The sequence below is a fragment of the Manis pentadactyla genome, chromosome 8, assembly GCF_030020395.1.
Source record: "Manis pentadactyla isolate mManPen7 chromosome 8, mManPen7.hap1, whole genome shotgun sequence".
Taxonomy (NCBI): domain Eukaryota; kingdom Metazoa; phylum Chordata; class Mammalia; order Pholidota; family Manidae; genus Manis; species Manis pentadactyla.
The window spans coordinates 105,208,809-105,226,866 of NC_080026.1; the positions used below are offsets into that span (position 1 = coordinate 105,208,809).

Here is an 18,058-nt window from a genome sequence, read left to right on the forward strand (position 1 = left end):
AGCCTGGGGCACGCTATGATGCTACGAGAGGGGAAGGGTAGACTGTCAGTGCTCCCAGCTCCCAAGTAGGATGAGCTCATGTCATAATCACACATTTGCTCAAACAATCCTTTTGCTACTTTCAGTCTAAAAGATGAGTGAGAAAGGCTCGTGGACTGCCATCCTCTGGCCAGCAGTGCCAGCTTGAGGAATGGCCCCCTTCAGCATACTGAGAGGACCTTCCTCCTGTTCCTCCATCCTGAGGGTCTTCCTACCCTCTTGGAATATATTGCTCTGCCCTGACAGGGCAACAACAGGGCCTCTTGTTTTTTGTTTCTTTAAATGAATTTCTTTTTCTAAGGGTGCTTCCTCTTTCCAATCAATATGACAGTAACATAGTGTACCATTTTGATTTCATAACATTTATGCAATGTCTTTACTATCATCCCCGTTTTATAGACAGGGGACTAGATCCAGAGACAACATCAGCTAGTTCATGGCAGAACTGGGACCTCAAAGCCAGGTCACTGGCTCTCAATGCGGCGTTTTCCACATCCTATCTCAGCCTCCTGGGCTAAGCCAGGGCCACTTTCAGAGCCCTGAGAAGCCAAGGTTGGCTGCCTCCTGCTGGCAGGGAGTTCCTTCCAGGCTTCTGGTTCTGCTGCTAGAGGGAGAGTGGGCAAGTGAGGAGGGTGCATTACGCACAGAAGCAGTCTGGCTTCTTTTTCCCGCCCTCATGATGGAAGGAGGGAAGGAATGGCTTACACCAGGGGGTGGAGGGGGGGATTATGAAAACCTATAATTCATGACTGTTGATAAGTGTCAGAAAAGTATTTCATCACATTCATTCCCTGAAAGTCACAATCCCCATGTGTTCTTATTTGTCTTTCAACGATGGCATCAGTCAGGTGGACTCAGCAAGAAATACCAAGGTTTTAGCCAAATGCTGCTGAGAGAGAGAGTTTCATTTAACTTCATTTTTCCAGCCAGGTCTGGCTTCAAAGCTAGTTTTTCCTACTAGGTCGTTTGCTACATGAAATGCAAATTCCCAGAGGTTTCTGATATTGCCGAGATGTGATACAAGATGACTGCGCCTATCCACCCGCCCACCCACCCACTAATAAGACATAAAGCCGTCCTATTTTTGGTAACAATTAAAGGGCCTCCCGGTGCAGGCAGAAAGCTGTTTATTTTCTGTTACATCACTTCACTTTGCCTTCGAAGGCTGTTCTGTGCTCAGTGTTTTCGTGGTGATGCAAGTCGGCTCTCTCCTCCAGCAGTTGGATCCCTCCCATCTCACAGCACCTCACAGGTCTCCTCCCGGAGCAGTGCATTGCTGGAGCGAGGAGCAGCTCACGAATCAGCTGCAGGTCCCTGTTTTGAAAAGCAGAGATACAGAGGCAAAGGAAAAGGATGGACTCCTATGTGACCTGGTCTTAGATCAAGACAATCACCATCTGAATTCCAGAAGCCCTGTTCATGTTTGGGGATATTTTTTCGGCTGCATGGAACCAGAGAGAAGCCAAAGGATGGGAAATGCCTGCATCCCCCTGAAAAGAATTGCTTATTTCCTATGTCTCTTTTCTGCGCTTTTGCTGACTGAGGGGAAGAAACCAGCGAAGCCAAAATGCCCTGCTGTGTGTACTTGTACCAAAGATAATGCTTTATGTGAAAATGCCAGAACCATTCCACGCACCGTTCCTCCTGATGTTATCTCATTGTAAGGCCCGTAAGCATTTTGATATCTAATTTATGTTTTTAAAATTCCAGCCAATGTTTTTGGGGCTTTGTATGTATTGGTAGAAGGGCATGGGAAGAGAGATTTCTCTTGCACGCTTGGCCATTTGACAGGGCTAACATTTTGCTGTATTTAGAAATTTTGATTTTTTATTAGAACATGCCTAGGTACCCTCCACCTCTGAACATTATTGTGAGAAACCTGTAGCAGATTCATCTCTCCCACTTCATCTGGGAAGGAACAGTATCGTACTTCATAAAATAGTGTCAAAATAGTGACTGTTTTGCTAAACTGGATTAACATAAGGTTTGTTCTGTGTGTGTCTCTCTTTGTGTGTATGTCTGTTTTCTGTTTGTTTGTTTTCTTTCAGATCCTTTGTGAGATCTGGTTTTACTGAAATCTCAGAAGGGAGTTTTTTATTCACACCATCGCTGCAGCTCTTGTGAGAAATATTTATATCATAACTATTTTTAATAGAGCATATATTTGGATAAGCCCTCTAGTAAAACGATCTCAATATTAATTTTGTCAAATGAGGTTATATTTCTGGAAAGAAAAAGAGTATCAGTAATGTGAGAGGTAGATGGGTTTGTCTGGGACTTAACATCAACAGCACAGGTTGAGTCTCGCAATGGTAAATTTGCTAACCTGTAAGGTTATCTCCCTTAAGGGCTATTTATGAAGTTGTTAGAATGTTACAACAATGATCCCAATTCCATTCTACTATTTTACTTTCATTTTTGACTTGGGAACTTTGGTTATTTTGCCCTGGAGTTTTTGAATTAGTCAAATACAGAACCCAGCATAACATATGTGCTCAAGATGTTGTCTCTGGGGATCTGGGGCAGGCTGCTGCTCTGTGTGATTTACCATGTGGGAAAAAAATTCTGTGTTCTTTCTAGGTAATTCCTTAACATATTGATTCTCAAGATACTGTTTTCTAATCTCATCCAATTTATAACTAGGCCCCTTAAAAGGGGGGAAAGAAAATATTCACATAGGATAGTGCAAAAGATTAGCCTTTGCTGTGTGTTTTGAGTTAGCCACAAGGGAACCGCATATGCAGCCTATGTCTCAAAATAGTCAAAAAAATAATATTTGAACAAGAAATTAAATCTCTTCATGGAACAATGTCACATGTATAATTTGTTCTGACATGTAATGTTTGCATTTGGACTGCTAGTTTTTAGAGCGGGACCACGTGGGGGCCAAGAGGTCCCCAGTACTCATGTGTTCAGGTGTTGAGCGACAGATTGAGGTTTTAGTTACATGGTTCCAGGAGGGAATTAGCTTAATGTCAATCAACTAAGTTTTGGTTATTTTGACTGCATGATTCAGGACCCAAATTTTTTGCTTTTTTTTTGCTTGCTTTAATTGACCATTTTGGCTGTTTGAGGTTATATATGCAGAAGGCAACAGCATGGATTAGAAATTAGAAAGACCTGTGTATAAATCTCACTCCACCACTACTAGAAACTAGACATGTAATTGTGCAAATGACTAAATCTCTCCAAGTGACTAAATGACCTAATCTCTAAATGATTGAAACTCTCGCAGTCTCCTCATCTGTAAAATGGAGGTGATAACACATTGAAGAGTTATTATCAGAGATAAGTAAGATTTAAGTAGGTAAGATGCTTGGCATAGAGTATGACAAATGTTTATACATTTTATAAGTGGTAGGGTTCTTAATTTTTAAGCTAAATAGCTAAAAAAAAAAAAAAAGTTATTTAATCTATTGTTTGTTTATATGAAATCCCAAACTAGTTTGACTATTTCATTGAATTCACAAACCTGATCAGAGGTTTTAACATTATGTAACAATATTGGCTAGTGTCTTTCTACTAGCTGATGTCTTTGAGTGATTAACAATTGAGTAAAATGTTCCTAAGAGATTTATTCAACTGATGGCTAGTGGTATGATTAAGGGAAGTGTTAGCAAACCAAACAAACCCCCAAAATATTGAATCTTTAGCACATAAAGAGGCAGAGTCTTCAATGCTGGGATCCTTCCATAGTAAAAGAATTGGTTGTATCTGAGAAAATGATAATTTGTACTTATGTTGTTCATTTGTTAAAGAAATGTCTCATTTAAAAAGCATCCTTTTGACGAGCTAAGGCATTTCTCTCTCCCCAGGATAGTTAAATAGATGAATCCTTAAAATTCAAGAAGTGTCAGTTGACATGCTACTCGCATTTCCAACATGAAATGGATGTTAGCTGTGACACAGAAAACCTGGATTGATCAACCTAATCAGTAAGCACATCTCCACTTTGTTTTTGCTGGGTGGACCCAGCCTCAGCAAGCACAGATACTGGACAGTGTTATAGAAATAGTTACCGGCTGCTGCAGGATAATGTGATTACACGTATTTAGAATCACAGAGGGAAGCCAAGGAACTGGTTTTTAAATAGCCCACACCGAGTGTGTGCCGTGCCCCTGTGTCCCATGCTCCAAGTTCCTATGGAACATTCCAGCCCTTCTTTCTAAAAGCAGTTCAGGTTTCAGAAATAACAAAAGGACGAGTAATTCTTGCCCTGTATGTCATTACTTGACTCACATTGGCTAACCTCAACTTGGCAGCTTTGTGCCAGGGCAGATTGTATGCACAACTGTCAGAGGTCAAAGTCTGTCTCTAAACTCAGGACCTTGTTTCCTGAAGATTTTGCTTTACATTCTTCCTGCCCAATATTCTCTGCTTCCTCCTGTTATGACAAAGGAGTCTAATAAGCTCATTTTTACTGAGGAGGAAATAAATGATAAGGCTCCAAATATGAATTGTGCCATAATCATAACAATGGTGGGCAATGGATGGTTTAAAGATAAAGAGCTCTTCTGTGGGACAGGGCCATCCAGCGCCCTGAAAATCCCACGTGGGCTGCCAACCCCCACTGGAACACAAGGAGCAAGGGGCCTGAATTTGCCTTGGCGTGCCTTTCGCCACCAGACCAGGCCTGGAGCACACCTGCCATTGCTTGGGGTTTGCAATGAATTCTAACAGCATTTGTGACCACTGATTACCAGAACTGACCTCGCACATCCTGGGAAGAGAGAAACTTCACAATCAATTCTGTTTGATTGACTTACAAAGGCAGTTGGTTCCTTGCTCTGTTATTGAAAAGGGAAAAGAAATGACCCATTCCCACCATCCACCCTAATAATCTGATAATTTCATTAAGGTCCCAAATGCTTTTTCAGACCTTCTGCAGAAAGCGTGATGAGTAGTTTTTGAAATGTCAGCCTCTGGTAAGGAGGGAAACAGACACAATGCCTCCTTAAGTTAAATACAGTGTTTTGGGGATAAGATCCCGGTAGGCTGCTCCTGGCAGTGCATGCTGGAGAACAAGAAAAACAAAAGCCCACATTCTGTAGAGAAGAAAAAATAAAATTATCCAATAAAATTCATCACATGAGCTGTGCAAAACCTATTTTTTTAAAAAAATACTTCATATATGGTTTTAAACAGCAGCAAACTGTTTCCTAAGCAAATGCAACTACATTCATGGTTTCCATAGGCCCAGCTGTGAAACAAAACCAGTAAGAATGATTATTTATTCTGGTTTGTTTTTAATGATAGAGAGCGGCGCTTGTAGTGAATGCAATTTACAGAAATGTATTTTCAAACAAAATAGTCTTGTGCTTCTCAAATACAGACTGAGATCCCCAATGATGAAGTTTCCCTATAGAAGTAAAATTCAAATTCCAAAGAGTACAAATGTGGCCACATTGCCATTTGTTTATAAAAATTTTAATAAATTACATCCCACCAGTTCCATTTGCAGGGAGTAAATTACAGATTAAGTTTTAGTATCATGTTCAGAAAAAAAATCTATATATATAAGAATTCAGTGTGACCAGAAAAAAAATTCTATTTATTCCAATGAGATTTTATCTTGTTTGAAGCAACAGAACTGATCCCTCTGGGGGAGAAAATATCATGAAGTACATAGTCCATAAGAAACCCACACCTAAAAATAAAAAAGGAAATACCAAGAGCAAGATAAATAATAAGTCCATCCTTACTAAGGTTTTATTGTTTAGGCCTTCAAAATATTGTTTGTCCAGGAAAAAATATCCATGGTTTACCTCACCTTCACAGTGATTGGCTTCTTTTTCTATTCCCCCTTATATTACAAGTATAAGAAAAATCTAGCAATCTTTAGTGACTACTCAAGCCAGACCTATAAGCTAAGAGGGTTTCTAGAGGAATTATTAGTTGGTTATGGACGAGTATGTCTTCATTTGTGCCCAGCCAATGCCCCCAAGATAGACTGAAAAGTGAAACCTCAGTCATCTAGGCTGTTTTGTCTAAAATTTGCCCAATGGTCCATCGTTCTGATTTTTAACTTTGTAATTAATTAATTGTTTTAACTGCCAACTAAGCCTGTATAACAAATGCTTTATCTGAAAGCACATTTCATCCTCTTGATTATTCAAGCAAGAAACTTAGGAATGACCTGCCTCTTCCTCTCACTGTCCACTTCCAACCAAATGTGAAATGTGTCCCCTCTCACACAGCAAAGATCTTCTGCCTCCTCTTCACCCCAGGGCCGTGACCCTGACGCAGGCTGCAATCTCTGTTTCAGTCCGATGCGGGAGCTTCTGCACTGGCATCCCTGCTGCTTCTGCCTATCTAGCCACCTTCATTAGTGTTGCCTTCCTGAAACACACATCTCTTCATGTTACCCTCATGCTTGGCAGCCATTAATGGTTTCCTAGAAACAGAGAAAGCCTGAACATCCAAGTTGCTATTAATAGAATTTGGCTATTTGTCCAGGGTCAGCTCTCACAATATTGACACCACCCCCTGACACACATCCCAAAGCTCCATCCACACCAGACTGAACCACCTCCCTTCCTGACCTCTGTTCTCTCAAGTTCTAGAGACTTTACTGATGTCTTTGGTCTTCCTGTCATTTACCGACTAGAGCTATTTGTGCTTGTGCTGCCCCATATCTCTCTTGGAGGATTATCAGTAGCCAACTTCCTAGGGAAGAGCTGGGATGTTGTAGACTTAGTCCTTGCCTACTACACTTTTGTTGAATTCAATCCATATTTTCATAGATGTTTTCACTAAAGACTCCTGTTTTCCTATCAATAGATAGTCACATTCTTCCTTATGTTTAGTATGCCTATCAGATTTCACATGAACTAATAGTGTAAAGGTATGGAACATGAGCTGAACCAAAAAAACGTGAACAGATTCTGCCTTGGAATTAAGGTGCCATTCACTGGCTCAGTTACCTCCTATGTACCAGCATCTTGTGTTGGGACTCTGCCCCGCTTCCTAAGGACCGAGGACCACCCCTACAAAGAGAATAATGGTTGAGGGTACTCCTTCAAGCCAGAGAGGAGCTCCCCATCTGTCCAAGAATCCAGAAAGGATGGGAGAGAACACAACAGGCCAGACGTGGGGGAGGCCCCGCTATGGGGCTCAGGTTCTTGGAGGACTTCACCCTCCCTCCCGAAGGCCTGGATACAGACTAAATCTGAGTGAGTCAGGCATGGGGCTTAGTCAGGGGACTATCTTACCACTGGGACCAGAACACAATAGTGGCGAGCAGGCTGTGGAAACGGCACCTGGGCACATCCTCCTCCCCATCTGGGCCAGGAGAGGGGCCCTGGCAGGTGAGACCCCCACTTCCTCTCCCCTGCCCCTTCATATTCTGGGTGCCCCTTTCCCAATCTCTTTTTACACCCACTTTTGGTCTATCCCAACCCCCTCTTGTGTCTCAGGTTTCGTGGTTGCACATATAAATTATGCTTTCCAAAACCAAAAGAACCCCACCATGACACTATGATGTGATACTTCTTCAACAGAGATCCCAGTGTGCTGGAACTTGAAAGGCAGCGGAACATCCAAAGCCTTTCCCTGCATCCACTGCCCAAACCTCCAAAGCCTTTTCCCGAGCCCACTGCCTGAACCTCTTTCATCCCTGACTTCCTCCTGGCCTTTGGCACATGAAAAATCACATTTGCCTCCCAAGTTCTCTGTCTGCAGAAGCTGACTAGCCTTTCCCCTGTGAAGGGTAAAATTACCCCTTTGACCAGTTTGACAGGACATCCAAAGGGGAATGTTGGTTAAGCATTATTAAGATTAAAAAAAATTCATTAACACAAAGATAATTTTCTTTTTGATGTATTTATATTTTCTTGGCTAAAATAAGTGTTTGTTCACTGTATAGTTGCAAGCAGTAATGAAATGAAAGTAAAAGCCTCCTATTTCAGCCAACTCACTTTGGGATTCTCCTGTGAACAGGCCTAGCACTGGGCTTTGTTAGGGACACAAAGATGACTGATATCCTTCCCTCCCTGCCCTGATATGCCAGCTCTCAGCTCACTGTGATCCTAAATGTTTTGCTGGTATTTGGATGTATCATAAGTAGTCTTCCCTACGCTTTCTCGTTTTCTTCAAAATAGTATTCAGTTGATTGGCGTGCTGGTGACACTCGCCGGTTGTTGAGCCTGTGGCTGCAAAATGACTAGAGGAGCTTAATGACAGCTCTGATAACAAAATGGCTAACCTGAGTGAGCTAACAACATGGCAAGTAGCAAAGAATGCAAGTTTTGTGGTCAAATAAACACGGATTCAAATCCCCACTCTGCTGCTTACCAGTTCTGTGATTTGGGGCAAGCCTAATCAAGTCTTGTTATCTGCATCTACAAAATGGGGAATAACCATAGTGCCTACTACACAGGATTGCAGTAAGGATTAAATGAAACAATACACGTAAAGCACTTGGCACAGTTTCTGTAACTCAATACACAAAAGCTTTTATTATAGTTTCTGAAAAATCACTTTAATTTGGAATGACCATAACATCAGATTAACATCTGATTGTATAGGCTGGGTTTACCTAGGATCACATGATCATTTCTCTACACGTAGGTCTCCACAAGAACCTCCTAAGAAATTTTTCCTGCAAATACATCTTACAGGAAACATGAACTATTTACCTGTCCAGAGGTGGGGGGAAGAAGGGAAGCAGAACCTTCTCACTTCTTCCTCATGAAAGAAAGAACTCGTACCACATTTTGTAAAACAAGACAGATTTTGTTTAACATTGACCAGTCTTCAAATGCTTGGTTCTGTGGAAGGATTGAAAGAGGCCTGAACTGGAAGTTAGGAGACTTGGGTTTGAAATCCAGTTTAGCCGCTAATGGGCTGTGTGACCTTGGACTGGTCACAAAATATCCTTGGATCTCAGATTTTATATGTATAAAATACCAGAGATAGATTAAATTATGGTTCTCAAACTCAAATGCCAATGGTGATTAGGATGATAAGGTAAACTAAGGAAACAATTGTATATAAGACAATAGGGAGGGGTAGTAATTGGGGTAGATCAGAGAAGACATGTCTTACCTAAAAATGACGTCCTCAGCTGTAACTGATTATTGGTGGTGAGAATATGGTACATGAGTATGGGGTCATATTTTCCCAATTTTCAGGAGAAGGCAGAAACCTGGAAGCAGATTTTTAAACAGGATGAAGACTAAACAAAATATAAATTGGCATTTTGAGAGCTTCAATTAACTAAGTTCTCTTCTTAGCTTAACAATTCTATTGCATTGCATTCTAGTCTACAGTTACTTTAAATGAATGTAATATAGAAAATGGTCTTCTTAAAGAAATGGACAAAACTTATTGTATTAATTCTAACAAGCCTGTAAATTAGACTAAATGAAAAATTCTCATAATCTGGAATTGGCTATTATAAAGTATTATTAAAATAATAATACAGTTCTCAATTTCCCAAGCAGGTCCATTGGGACTTCACTGGGACCTCTCCATGGGAGCTGATGATAAAAAATATTTCAGTATCCCTCTCATGGGGCAAGGACAGGAAAGGAATTTTGGGGCCCATTCACATGGCAAGATGGCAGGTGTCTGTCTGCCTGTGTGATATGTAATGAAAAAGCAATGAGTCTTAAAAAAAAATAAACAGACTAGAATTTGTATGTACAAATAACTCTTGACTTGCAGAGAATTCCTCATCGGAGGTCATAGAGTCTTCCCAGCTGTACCTCCATGACTAGACATTTCTAGATGTTTAAGAATTGTTTTCGCAGCCAGTTTATAAGCCATGCAGTAAAACCAGACCAAGTTTTGTTAGGGGGCATTTGTCATTTTTGTATTGCCTGATGCTAAGCACATTATATATCTCATTTTTTATTTCATTGTCACAATAATCTTGTGAAGAGGGTATGATCATCTCCATTTTGCAGATGGAGCACTGAGTCCTAGCAGGGTTGGATAACCTCTTCAATCGTAGCAGAGCCAGAGTTTAAATCCACGACTCACTTGTAACTACTTCTACTTCCTTTTGAACATGAATCACCGGGCTTGACTTTACATAGTTTGTTCCCCAAATCAAATCCCTTCTCAAAGGGTCAACCTTTGCCATTAATGAGGGTATTCAGGGGACTGTGTTCTGATTCCTGGAGACAATTACTGAAAAGGAGTTTCCAAAGCCCTTTGAAAGAGTGGCAGCATTGCTGGCAAGAATATGTAGTTTCCCTAGGATTCAAGTCTCATTTGTATGTGTAAGTTCTAGTTTCCTTGCTTTAAAAAAGAGAGAGAAAGAGAAAAAAGAAAACAGCAAATGAAAAAGGACTTACATACTTTAAAGTTACACCTCAGACGAGTGTTTTCTCAACTTGAATCCTGTGGAACAGTTCTCTTGAAAGAAAAGGCTTCTGTGTTCACATAAATATGGAAATTGTTTAATTATTCACAATGCACCTTGGCTTAGAAAAGCCTCTGGAATTATTTTATGTTGTTTCACTTTTCTTAACATCTCATAGGATATTGGGACTCTATGCCTTTGGTATTTATTTTGTTTATTAGCTTAATTATTTATACCTCACTTTGTTCTAGAGAGACTTGCTTGCAGTGCCTAGGCAGATAGAAAGAATCTCATCTTGAAGGACACATGAAACCATCCATCTCTGTATAAAGAGTAACTCGGATAATTTTGTTAGTGGATTCCTTGAGCATGGTGGCTGGGAGCATGCCTCACCACCAGGCTATCCAGCCAGTCAAGCAGATTGGCACACACTGCTTCTTTGGGGACCTCCCAGGGGATGCTCATCTTTCAGAGGAAGTAGATGATCACTTGCAGCCCATTCAATAAGAAAAAGCACCCTGAGCTTAAACTTACATTCTCAGTATTTTTATTTGGAGCAGGTTCTCTCACAGCCATTTCCCAAATGGGTAAACCAGCATTTCCCTGGGTGTGTTTCATAGAGTACTCATAATATAAAGCTCAGTGATAAAAGCATCCCCTTATGAGTAAGACTGGGAAATTGCATATTTCATTCCCTTTTGAAGAAGTCTCAATAAGGATAGAAAGACTCTCATAATTAAGAACCCCTGCTAACTTATTCTCTTTCCCCAGTCTTGTTTTTTGTTTTTGTTGTTGTTCATGTAAAACCTCTGAACCCCATGAAGGTCTGGTATTCCACAGTTCCTTCTGGAAACTACTGGGTAAGGCTGTTCTAGATTGGCAGCGGATACTGGGCAGATCTGATGAAATGGGACTAAAAAGCTGAAGTGCGGCCTTGCTCATGACTGTAATTGAACAGCCTTGATGGCAAGACTTTGCCTGAGCACAGACTTCCAGCTCTGCCAGTTACAGACTTCAATTTACTCTCTTACTTTGGTATTCTTTTTATTTTCAGTGGAGAATATAACACCTACATTATAGTGTTCATTTGGGGATTAAGATGATTTAATAGATGGCAAGCTGCTAAACATGAGGCGTGGCACAGAATAGACTTTAGATAAAATTGAAGTCCCTTGTCCTTGGTGTTTCAGAATCAGGGAAATATAGACTGAATTTAAAAACAGTATCAGAAGGGTGGGCTGCTGACTACTTATGTCAACTCCTAGAAAGGAAAAGTTTGTCCTGGGATGAGAGGTAATAGACTCTAAAACCAAAGGATGAGTCCATGCTCAAATCTTTGCTAGTGTGCATGCCAAGAATATTCCCAAGGGAATCCTGTAAATCTAAAGCCTAAATTCTAGTCCTAGACCTGCTGCTGACAAAAGATGTGTATGACCTTGGGGGAGTCACTTCTGCAGGCCTCAGCTTCCTCACCTGTAAAGAGAATAATTGAACTAAATATCTCTCTGGAGTACGTTCCCCCACCCCATCAGGGTTATGTGGAGCTAAAGTAAGATTATTCCCCATCAGTCCGGATGAAGAGGTGGTGATCTACTTAAGGATCAGCTAAATTATACTGAAAATGTTTCTCAGGGATGAGAAACAAAAAGAACTGTGACATAATGTGCTCCTGTATGATGCTTCCCATTTTTAATGCTTTCCTGTCTTAAAAGCAAATTTTAAAAGATTCAAATGTAAATTATTCACGTGGCACATGCACTTAGAAAGGGTGCATTTAACTAAAGTGAATCATCAGCCTGTTATTAATTATCATTCAACCAGCCTTATTCTTTTGGGTAAAGGAGAATATTAGTAACAACCAGAGGGTCTGAATCATTTAAGCAAAACCAGCTCTAAACAAGTTGGCAAGCCTCTCCAGCTGTACTCCCAAATCTTCCAACAGCTGAAACCTGTGCATCTTACTCTCTCATTTACCTATATCTGCATGTATAAACATACACAAACACATATGTACCTGGAAGGATGCATACACACTTTCCATGGCTGCCTAATTCCCTGGACGATGCCTTAACATTCTTCTGGACAGGCGACAGTCTCACTCATTAGACCTCAGTTTCCCAAACAATTAAACAAGGTCCTTCGCTAGATCTAATGGCTTTTTTGCTCTCATGTTTTGTATCTGTGCTCTTCACTCAGATATTCTTTGGCAGAAGCATTGGAGACATGCCCTTATATGTTATCTCATGTAATTCTACCAGGAATTCTTTTTGTTATTATAATTCCTGTCTTAAGATGATAAAACAATTTCACCTACTTAATGCATCATGTATGTAATAAGTGACAGCTACAAGCTTAAAAACCAGACTCTCTATTATATATCAAATCAATGCCATCTCCAAGTACAACCAGGTGCTAGCTGCTCACTCTTCTTTTCTTCATCCATAGCAGTGCCCACCAAGGGGAGCTGGTATTGGAAAGTCCCCTAAACTGGAGAGGCTGCTCTGGGCTGGAAGACAGGAGAGAGGCTACTCATGGGCCAGTGACTATTCTGATGGTAGTCAGGATGTCACAGGTGACCAAAAAAGAAGTCACTGAAGAGTGTCATTAGAGCCAGGGGGCCCTGGCACATGACCAGATGAGCAGTCTGGTTTGGGACAAGGGGAGATTTTCCCAGCTGGGTTACTCCTCCCCTTTAACAATCTGCCCACCTCCCTGTCGCTCCCCACACTCCATGCAGAATCTTGCCTTCTTTTCCATGAATGAAGCCTGCAATGCTACAGGCATAGTACGTCTTTCAAGCTAGAGATTACCTAAAAAATTCTCATCTAGCTCTTTATTTGACAACATAGAGAAGAGAAGTGTTAAAGGACACACTGAGTATTTATAGCTACATGGGAATTAAGACCCAGGCTACCTGATTCCCTCCTCAGTGTGCAATTTCCCTGTTCCCTGGAAGAGGTGAGAAGCTATGGCAGGAAGCCATTTCAGGAGCACATCAGCCTTGGCATCCACACATATGCCTGCCCAGTACTTTTGCTCTCGTGGTCCCCATCTGTGGCTCTCAGCTGGACATTGGGCAGCCTGAACCTTGACCTCCTTCCAAAGTAGCTAGATCGTCTTTCTCCAATCCTCTGCTCCTTCCTTGACTTCTCTGATGCTGACCTCGGGTTCTCTCAGAACTCTGAGTTCCATGCTAACTCTGTTGCCCACTTTAATGCTCCTTTTGAATTAAATGCTTCTGGTTCTAGCTTTTCAGTTCAACCAGGAACCCTGTAGTTAATTTGTAACTCCCTGGTGTTCATTTACTGCTGTGAAGAGATATGATCCCTCACTACAGGCAACTAGATATAGGCAACCACAGGATAGAACTGGAACTTGGGGTTAGCAGACATTTTCTAGATCTTATCCTCTGATCCCAGTGCAAGAATAACAAACAATAAAACTGTGAAAGCTTTTTAAAAAAATCTATCATCAACAGGGAATTTTAGCAGCATTATTCTAAATACTTACTGTTGAAATCAAATGTGCAATTTTAAAAGATTATTATATATCAAAACTTAAAACAGAGGTAAAGTCATGTTTCTAAATATTTTCATTTTAAATCAGAAAGAATAAAAGTATATTAACTGAGCAAAGAATATATTAATTGAGCACAAAATTCAATCAATATCCTAAGGATCAAGAGAAAATAAAACAGATAAACAGGTCAAATAATAAATTAGGGAGTTGTAGAAATAATAAATAAGCCCACTATATGATTCTGGGAAAAACCCAGTAAAATAGCAAACATTTGAAGGAAGCAACACTCACAAATAGGAAAGTATTAATTATTCAATACAGGCTTTGGGTAAATTTAGGAAAGAAGGCAGCGTCTCACCTCACATCATACATAAAAGGAAGTCCATAATCCATAAAATGGATTAAAGAGTCAAATGTAAAAAAAAAATAAAATACAATTTTTAAGTGTGAGGTATAGATAATATCTCATTGATCTCTAGGTAGGAAAAGAACATTTTAAGGATAAAAGCAAAGAAAGAATACACAATGGAAGTTGATATAATTTGTTAAAAATGTAGGACTTATATGGGTTAAAAATCATGAATGAAAAGGCAAATTATAATCAGTAGGGAAAAATTCCTGCAATGAACATGCAATTTGGTAGAAGTTAACAATAAAGAACTAGAGACTTAAAAGCTATCTATAATACTACTTTTAGAAATCTAATCTTAAATCTATCCTAAGGAAATTTAACTAGAGACATAGAAAAATATTTGTATATAAGGATGGTTACAGTAATGTGTATAATGGTGAAAACTGGGATCAACAATAAAAAAGTTAAATCATGATGTATCTATAACGCAAAGCTTACTCATCTGTTAAAATTATATTGAAAATTTATTGTCATGAGAAATTGTTCATGACAAAGTGAAAAGGGACCCAGAACAATATAAAATTATTGTCCCCTTTTTATAAATATATATGTGTATATATTATACATATATTATGTATATTTGTACCATTATCTTTGGGAGGTATGATTATGGTGATATTTACTTTTTTCTTAAGCTTTTATGTGTTCCAGAATTTCTACAGTGAGCATATAGTATTTATAAGCAGAATATACACCAAACTGCATTCAAATTTTTTTGATTTTTTACTTGAAAAAAAACACAGATTGATGTCATCTTAATGTGACTCTGAGACAGCTTAAATTTATTAATTAATTCCTTAAAAGGGGATATTATTATTCAGTTAGATTACTTAAATCCTTATGAGCTGAGCAGTGTTATTATGCTTGTCAGCCAGAACATGGATATTAAGTCATTGTGTGATCCTGTACTGAGAGGCTACCCAGTGTGTGAAAAGAGCACAGGACCAGGAGTCTTGGGACTCATAACCCTGGGCAAAGCTTTTTAACAGCTCCCTGAGCCTCTGGTGCCAAACATATATTAACACTGGCTCTACCACTTCCACAGAGTTGCTCCAAAGCCCAAGAAAGATAATCCAGCAGGAGTCTATGAAATAGGCTCTCATGGAGGCAACACTCACCATTTAAAGCATGAGCTATTGTCTGCCTGAAGTTGATAGTAGATATGTACCGTCTTCCTAAATCTCCTTCTTGGTAAGGAAATATACACTCCCTTGATTGCAGAGGGAAAAAAATCCTTCCCACTCCTCCCAGTCCCTTTTGTTACATAATTTCATAAGGGTGATGGCTAAGAGACATAAGTGTATCTCCCTTGGGGTGGTGGGGCAGGAAGGTACAGACAGGTCAAGGCACATCCCTGTGTCCACCTCCACTGAAATTCTAGGGGGAAATGCTTTGTTTATTCCTTCCCTAAGAATAGAGGAAGTGGTGGAGACCTCAAATGTTCCCACAAGACCAGGGGCACAGGGAAAATGCTACACCATCTCTCCACCACTCACAGGATGGCTGCTTGGCAAGCCTATGGGTCCAGATCTCTGATTTGTGGCTCAGGGTGACAAGTTCATTCAGACAGTACGTCGGTCTCCACCAACATGTCCATGATGCTGCTATCATGAGGGGAGTTGTCAAATCTGAGTCATATTATTGCAGACTCTTGCTGCATGTAATTACAGGGACAGGGCGGTCCACAGCACCTCCATATACCAGAGCAACTGCTCCAGCCAGACTTGCTACCAGGAGCAGAAGTCACCACTGGTAAAGGGGGGACTAGTGTAACTGACCTGGAAAGCTTTCCATACACAGCTTTTAAATATGTCCATGCCCAGGCCACAGCCCAGGTATAGAATTTAACTAGAATCCCTCAGTGTGAGAACCAAGTATGAGTATTTTTAAAGCTCTCCAGGTCATTCCAAGTGCAACCAAGACTGAGAAGCTTAGGCTCTAACACAGGTCTAGGCATCTCCCCTGCTCCAGCCTTCACATGCTCTTCCCTTTGTGAGGTCTCCTCCACATTCTGCTCTCTTCTAAGCCAGCCTTGCACACAATGTTTGCCTGCCATGGAGCTAACTCAACCCCAAATGCATCCTCTCTCCTTCAGCTCCTCTGCTCCATCTCTTTGCTAATTCCAAATCCCCAGGAAGAGACTCATCTTTAAACTGACACCTTTTTGAACCCGGGTATGTGGGCATGGGAGGCTGATAGACCTCAGGATCAACCTCCCTGAATGAAGACTGAGTGTCTTTCTTGCCCTAGTAATCATGTGGAAAGGGACAGAGGTCAACATGGTGACCTTGACCCACCCCAGGTCTTTTCTTTGAGAAGATGGGGCGGAGGAGAACAGATTCCCTTCAACAGCAACAGTGGGATTCTTTAGTATCTGGCTCAATAACAAATGATAATGTTGAAATCAAATATACCCTCTCTCTAGAACATGATTTTTAAAAAAAAATTTAAAGTACACACACATATATATATATATACATATATCTATGTAGGATAATAAAATGGATAGCCTATTTTTAGAATATATGTATAGTTTTACAAACTCTTGTCCACAGAATCCTTATCCATAGAAAACTACAATTGAATTTAGAATTGAAAGACAAATATATTCATTTTTTTTGAAATATAATATACATTAAGAAAAGTGCCCATTCCTAAGTGTACATCTTGATGATTTTTAAATTAGGGTTGTTTTTTTTTTGAGCAGTTTAGGTTCACAGGAAAACTGAGGATAAAGTACAGAGACTTCCCATGTACCCCCTACCCTGACACATGCATATCCTCCCCCACTACCAACACCCCCACCACAACAGTACATTTATTACAATTGATGAACCTGCATTACCACCCAGAGTCCAGGGTTTCCATTAGAGCTCACTCTTGGTGTTGTACATTCTTTGGGCTTGGACAAATGTATGATGACAAGCACCCATCACTAAAGTATAATACAAAGTATTTTCACTGCCCTAAAAATCCTCTGCGCTCTGCCTATTCATCCGTTCCTTCCCCCACCATGAGATTTTAGAAGGTGAACACCCATATAACCAGCATCCAGATCAAGAAATCAAACATAATCATTACCCTAAGGACTCACCTTGTGCCCCCTTCCAGTTACTACTCCCCTCCAAAGGGTGACCACTGATCCTGCCTTCTGTCAGCATTGATGAGTTTGCTGAGTTTTGTGCTTTATATAAATTCAATCATATAGGATATACTTTATTGTGCTCTGGCTTCTGTCCCTCATCTTAGATTTATGAGATTCATCCATATTTGCGTGTATAGTTTTGCTTTAGTCAGAGGTTTTAATCCTTGAAATCTAGTTCGACAAACATTATTCAGCCAGGACCTGAGCTCAGGGCTGGAGACACAAAAGCAAATAAGGGTAAGTCCCTGTGCTGTAAGGAACATGCAATCTGGTAATGTAGTAATGACCAGAATTTAATATAAAGTGAATTCCTCTTTGTTTAACAAATATTTACTCAGTGTCCACTATTGGACAGGTGCTTTTATAGATGCTAGGGATAAGTAATGAAGAAGCAGGTAAAAAAATTCTAGTGGAAATCCTCTGTTTTATTTCCCTGACATATATGGGTGAGTTCTGCCCACCAATATTCACTTCCCAATCTGTTCTGTATTTGATTGATTGTTCTGTATTGATAAGCGGATCTAGCAATGAAAGCCACCTCTTCTAATGATGTGGGAGTATGTGATTATGAAGTGGCTGGTCCAACCATGGGACAGTTTGTAAACCAATAAAAATGGGAGATGCTTTTCTGCAT

General features: G+C 40.3%; 1 protein-coding gene and 1 long non-coding RNA gene across 6 annotated transcripts in view; one reads left to right on the forward strand and one right to left on the reverse strand.

The window, feature by feature from the left end:
* Nucleotides 1-1,232: 1,232 nt before the first annotated feature.
* LGI1 (leucine rich glioma inactivated 1) overlaps nt 1,233-18,058 on the forward strand; it is a 39,590-nt gene continuing 22,764 nt past the window's right edge. For 3 of the 5 annotated variants that reach the window (XM_036880148.2, XM_036880149.2, XM_036880150.2), the window contains exons 1-2: nt 1,233-1,699; nt 2,088-2,159. In XM_036880148.2, the coding sequence (XP_036736043.1) occupies nt 1,233-1,699; nt 2,088-2,159 (539 nt within the window). The remainder of the gene's footprint in view (nt 1,700-2,087; nt 2,160-18,058) is intronic. The other 2 variants (XM_057506110.1, XM_057506111.1) reach the window with 1 other exon arrangement.
* LOC130684614 (uncharacterized) overlaps nt 1,240-18,058 on the reverse strand; it is a 74,412-nt gene continuing 57,593 nt past the window's right edge. The window contains exons 3-5 of the long non-coding RNA XR_008998962.1: nt 10,345-10,418; nt 9,085-9,184; nt 1,240-1,353 (exon numbers count right to left, since the gene is read on the reverse strand). This is a non-coding gene — a long non-coding RNA (uncharacterized LOC130684614). The remainder of the gene's footprint in view (nt 1,354-9,084; nt 9,185-10,344; nt 10,419-18,058) is intronic.